This window comes from Lactuca saligna, chromosome 4 (assembly GCF_052625555.1).
Source record: "Lactuca saligna cultivar CGN05327 chromosome 4, ASM5262555v1, whole genome shotgun sequence".
Classification (NCBI taxonomy): Eukaryota; Viridiplantae; Streptophyta; class Magnoliopsida; order Asterales; family Asteraceae; genus Lactuca; species Lactuca saligna.
The window spans coordinates 8,898,706-8,905,015 of NC_136420.1; the positions used below are offsets into that span (position 1 = coordinate 8,898,706).

At 35.9% G+C, this 6,310-nt stretch overlaps 1 protein-coding gene across 1 annotated transcript; it reads right to left on the bottom strand.

Annotated features, from left to right (window-relative positions):
* Window positions 1-2,419: 2,419 nt before the first annotated feature.
* On the bottom strand, window positions 2,420-4,577 carry LOC145041163 (putative inactive receptor kinase At1g27190). Its single transcript, XM_078989114.1, has one exon. The coding sequence runs from the start codon at window positions 4,463-4,465 to the stop codon at window positions 2,579-2,581; it is 1,887 nt and encodes a 628-aa protein (XP_078845240.1). The 5' UTR covers window positions 4,466-4,577; the 3' UTR covers window positions 2,420-2,578.
* Window positions 4,578-6,310: the final 1,733 nt, after the last annotated feature.

Consider the following 6,310-nt stretch of genomic DNA (forward strand, 5'->3'; position numbering starts at 1 on the left):
CCATTTTGTCTAGTCTCGTTTTCAAAATCGCCTTCCAACACGTTTCTTTCAACATACTTTTAACATACATAAATGTTTCGTTAATTGTTAAACTCTAAATTGCTGTCTCTTTTTAACCTATGAAGGACATATCTTACGTGTTTTTCAGCCCTCCAATCCAACTCTTCCTAACTTTAGAGTTTCTAACACAAAACCAATTAAAAGAAAATGCTACTATATTGTCGAAAAGAAAATCCTTCTTGTACTTGTTTTGGCAAAAAATCAAAACATTCCACTAAATCCAAAGAACCCAAATGACTGTCATACATACCAAGTCCAAAGTCACACGCTTCAAACAAGCTACAGGCAAGTATCAATCCACTATGTCGCAGACAAGAAACAATCAAAAAGCAGAAGCTGTATTTCCACCCAATTCACAATATGTGACTAGATGAGAGAACACTTGAAGAACAAATGATTAACATCATCACTACAAACCAGGCACAATGTTTTTGAAACCATCGTGTCATTTTGTTGATGGTGTATAGAAGGGAGTTTAAGGTCCCATTTGGCATGTATCTGTATACTAAAAGATTTTGTCTTCAACCATGCAAAACCCTAATAATGGGGTTAGATTTGGCCATTTGGGTGTCTTAATTGCCCCAATTTGGTCAGGACTAACTTGTACTTTTTTTTAAACTATCATGAAAAAAAAATTATGGATAACTTTTTGTGTAAACCACACGGGTCATTTATGAAATCACGTTTTTTTTTACTTGTTCTCTTTCTTACGTCACACGAAGTCTTACCTACCTTTTAACCATGAGTTCCCGCTCACCCCACCCAATTCTTGTGGGTGTAAGCCATAGGGTAAGATCTATCAAATGAAAAGAGAATCGAACCAAACTCAGGATGACAGAAAAATACGATAAATGGCCAAAGATATTTTTCCAAAGAAAGAGGATGTGGCAAAAAAAAAAAAAAAAGATATCATTCCATATTGTAAACATCTTGCATTATACATATTTGCACACCAACAATCAAATCAATATTATTCATAAAACACGACGATTCATTTCAACAAAACCAGTAATAATCACTTCACGAGAAACTGGCGTTGCGGCAGTGGTGGTGGTGGTGGTGGTTGTTGTGGTGGTGGTGGTGGTGGCGGCGGCAACACCAACAAAACAGATTCGTGTTTGTTCCTCTCATGGAACCTCCGAATATAATCTGAAGCCACAAGATTCGTCACCGAAGCCTTTAGCTCACTTGATTGTATACCACTATACCAACTTGCATCATCTGCTATTCCAATATCAGAGTGGTTGTTGCCCTGAATCTTGATGAAAGAAGAGCTCCCTCCGCCATCTGAACCATTCGGATGGCGGCTATTTGGCGGTTCCCTGGGTTGTTTGACTGTCGGGTGGTGGCTATTTGGTGGTGGAAGTACTGAACTACTTGATCCAACATCAGTTCCTTTTAGGGGACATGATGAGAGTTTGAAGAAGCTTCTCATTAGTTGCATAAGCTTCTCACACAATGATGATCTTTTCTTATTCATGGACATGTTTGAAGTGGATTTTTTAGTAGTATATATAGAAACCCACATGCGTATCTAAATAATTAGTGTAGGGACATTTCGTATTCGATAAGAAATAGAAAAGGGGTTATTCTGTGGGGCATATATATTGATTGCTAAAACTAATTGCTTCAGAGAGTATGAAAAGGTGAAGGCCTTTTTTTTTTTTTTGTTGAAAAATGAATGTTAAAGTGAAAGGGAAGGGGAAAGGAATAAACTTTAGTGAAACAAATCCAAATCCAAGGGAACCATATAAATGGTAAATGAAAAGTTACTATTTGTTAAATTTGTCGAGATTCTTATTTATTTTCATTCACTTCCTTACTTCTTATATTTGTTTTACCCTAACTATGACTAGTGTCTTTACACTTCTCAGTTACTTTTGTCAAATCCTTTTATACAAAGAAAAGTTACAGTTTTTAACAACCATTTTGTTTTACCAAACATATCATATATGTTGTGAGAGTGGTCCGGATAAATGATAGTTACAAAATATTTGAGAAAACGATTCAACTTTTCCCGGGTATATTTTCTTTTTGGATCTTTTGAATAAAGAAGCAAAAACTTAATGAGGTGAACAACTACATTTGATTCCATTTCAGTTTCAAGAGGAGACTTTAAACAAGATTCTTGAAATACTATTTCTGTTTTATCTGTTGTTTTCACAAATTTCTCTCAGCACGTTTCCTACAAGTTTATTCCCAAAATTATACATAAACGTCTACTTCTGTGTTTAATTGTAGATAATAAGAGACATGACTTAATCTCGTAAGCTATATATAACTTATATCTTTTTTTACTTAATAGCCAGTGATTTACTACTAAAAAATCGAAGACCAGATCACACAATTCAAGAAAAAATGATACCAAATATCAGCTTTCATTATAAAAGTTATCTAAATCCACATCATACCAAGATCCACAAAGGTTATCAAACAATTATATTAGTTAAAAAAACAGAGAACAAAATAACATAAATCAACAAGTCAAGAAATCAAAATATACCATCGTTCCCAAAAGCTAGTCTCTGTGATGATGATCTTTTGTCGCGTATTTCACCGGAATATCATCAAAGTGTCGCGAAAACCCATGTGCTTCCCCCAAACTTTTCAAAGACTGAAAAACATTATACATCGAAGGCCTTTCTTTAGGCCTCGAAACCACACAACTACAAGCAATCCTTAAAAACTGCAAAATCTCATCATCATGTCCTTTTCCACGTATACATTTATCAATCACATCCTTACTTTTCCCCGACCCCATAAGCCGATTCACCCACTCCGTCAAATGACCTTTATACCCTCCTTCCTCTCCGTTATTTACTTCAAGCGGTTTTTGCCCAGTTACAAGCTCCAAAAGTACAACCCCAAAACCATAAACATCACCTTTCATTGAAGCAACCATGGTGGATGAATATTCGGGGGCCACGTAACCGAATTCACCCAAATCACCGTTTTCAAATGAACTATTTTTGGAATCGCGGGCCCCCACGAGGCGGGCCAGCCCAAAATCGATTATCCGGGCTTCAAAATCGTCGTCCACCAGAACCACGTTTGAGCTTATGGTTTGGTGGAGGTAAGGTGGTTCACAGACATGGTGCAGCCAGGCTAAACCGCTGGCTGCACCAATACCGATCTTGAGTCGGGCTAGCCAGTCAAGATCGGTGGTGGTTTTGTTGGTGGTGTATAGAAGGGAATTTAAACTCCCATTTGGCATGTGTTTGTATACTAGAAGTTTTTCGTCTTCAACTATACAAAACCCTAATAATGGGACTAGATTTGGGTGTCGTAGTTGCCCTAATCTGTTCATTTCGGATCTGAACTGTTTCTCGTTAATTTTACAAGGGCTTAATCGTTTGATTGCTAAAACGGATCCATCCTGCAACATTGCTCTGTAACAAACCCCTGTTCTTGTCGTCATTTCGATGGTGTTTGGGTTGAAATTGTTGGTTGCAGCTAGTATGTCATTCAGTTTGATTTTGACGATGGGTTTTTGAAATAGTGATACCTGAACAAGCCTGTAAGATCTCAAGATATCAATCCAATTGCCTCGATCTTCACCACTGCCATCATCACCACTCTTTCTCCGATCAGTTCTCAGAAAGAACCACCACCAGATCGCAAACCCTAGAAATAAAGACGCAGCGGCTCCTAGAACCCCAGCCGCTATAATAATGGCGAGGTTTTTGTTATTCAAACTCCCGCATTTCGAATTAAGAGGTTGACCACATAATCGATTGTTTCCGGTGAAGGATTCGGCTTCAAACTTCGATAAATCGTCCGGAATGGAGCCGGAGAGTTCGTTGTTGGAAACGTCTAGCTTCTTGAGCCTCTCAAGCTGGCCGATCTGGTACGGAATCGTTCCGGAGAAACTGTTATCGGATAAAAGGAGGTTGTTTAAGAACTTACAGTTTTGAATCTCTGGCGGAATGTTTCCAGATAGAGAGTTTCCGGAGAGATCTAGGGTTACTAGATACGGCAACCATGTACAGATTTGAGGTGGAATGGAACCGGAGATCGAGTTTCTCGACAGATCGAGCGACTGCAGGGAACGGCAAAACTGTAGGGAGTCCGGTAACGAACCGGAGAGTGAAAACTCCGGGAGTTGGATGGAGATGAGCCGGTTTTCTTTCTCGTTCCAACACGAAACTCCGACGAGTTTGCATAAGGAGGTGACGGAGTCGTTGGTGAATGACCATGTGGTGAGCTTGCCCTGTGTGTCTGTGAGTGAGGCTTTCAAGCCTCGAAGGCACCGTACATCGTCTTCCATGGCGGAAACGCCGGCGACAATGGTGGTGGCGATGATGATGAATAGGAAAACGGATTGGACTTTCATGATGGGTGTTTGTGCTAGGGTTAGCTTTGAGGGTTGGGGTGGGAATGGTGGGGAAGCCATGGGTACTGCCATGGATGTGATGGAGTCTTGTTGGGATTTGGGAGGAGACAGATGACAGGGATGAGCTGTTTTGACTACTCACATCGCTGTTTGACTGTATTCTTTTTTAAGTCAAAGATTTTTCTTTTTGAAAGGAACGGTTTGTTTTGTGGTAAATATTTAGAAAGTTTTTAAAGACGGGGAAAACTACATAAAAACATGATTATTTATTTTTTAATATTTAAAAAAATCCTTACATTTTATTTATAGACAGTAAAAATCCTTATATTTTTAGTTATTTTTTTCAGATTTAACTAAATATTTGTTTTTTTAAAGAAGTTACATATTATTTTGTGACGTGACATTTATGGTGTTTGTTTTTAGGATGACATGGACAAAAAAAATAAAAAATGTCACTAACTTTTGTTTAAGTAAATGGTCACCGAGTAAAAGATGTATTTTTCATATTTTATTTTAGACAATGTCGATTATTTTTATTTTTATGTTAATGTAAAATGAAAAAGATAAATATCATATCATAAAATAACTAGTAATTTTTCTAAAAAACCGGATATTTAGGTTCATGTAAAAGGTATATGAAAATATAAGGGTATTTTTGTATATAAATAAAATATAATAGTTTTTTGAATGTTGATAGATAAAGATTATATTTTTCTACATTTTGCCCTGAAAGAAAAATACAAATTTGGTCGTTTGGTTATTAAACTTTTTGTTGTTTTAGTTTTAGTTGAAAATTTGTATTAAGATAAATGGTCCAAAATCATATATTTGTAGGAAACAAAATGTTTAACATACATTCATCATAGTTCAAAAAAAATATTAAAATGGGTTTTTATTATCAGTCACTGCAGATTAAGCTTTTAAAAGATTAATTAGATTAAACTCTTAAAGATTAATTACTAGGGGATTAAAATGAGTTTAAAATGTTTTACATTAGAACGGCAAATAGAACCTTTTACAAGAAAATTTATTCAATTCCACGTAACACCTCTTATTAGTGTTTGTACAAATACAAGGAAAAGAAAGATCATGGTAAAATTAATAGCCACTTTAGCTTCCAAGCTTCATCACACACTTGCTTGGAGATTTTTCCGTTTTGTCTTTAGATGGTAGCAAACCTACAATTACATCATATGACTTGGGGCACATCGGAGGGTCGATCCACCCAATAAATTTGCACTTTGAATTGAATTAGACACATAACCCAAATCTCCTTCCTAGGTTACGATTCATCGAACAAGTAAACTATATGTTGGGTTCCACAAGAACAAATCGCCTATTTCTCAATTGTATTTTTAGGGAAAGGTTTAAGTTTTGAGTAAAAATGAAAGGTCGGAATAATGTTTAAGATGCATGTGAAAGTTACATTAGTAATTTGGTATCATAAGAAGGGGGGTAAGGAAACAAGAAATTGCCCTCCCATGAGAGGCACGTATGTACACTAAACGACATAAAATAAAAGGAATGAACCTAAGTGACTAATGGTGCAACCGTTTGGAACCCTATGAGATATACACATTAAAAAAGGGTTTGAAAATGGAACTTTTTAGAAACCATAGGGATTATTTATAAAATTTAGCCGATCTTTTATTACTATTTGGAATTATGTAATAATAAATATATTTCTTAGAGTAAATTACATTGTTTTGCTAGTGTTTTACTACACTAATTTGTTAAAAAAAATTGTTTCATTCGTCGTGATTTTACTTCAATATTTGCTTAAAATTATTTGATTTTTATGGGGTTGTTTGAGGTTTATTTGTAAATACTTTTGAAGCTTGAATGAAGTAAAATAACATCCCAAAAAAATTTATGAGTAAAAAGTATGACCCATTTGGAACGAAAATGAAGTTTAAT

Coding starts and splice junctions, on each gene's coding strand:
- LOC145041163 (XM_078989114.1), bottom strand. CDS start 4,465: ATGGCAGTACCCATGGCTTCCCCACCATTCCCACCCCAACCCTCAAAG.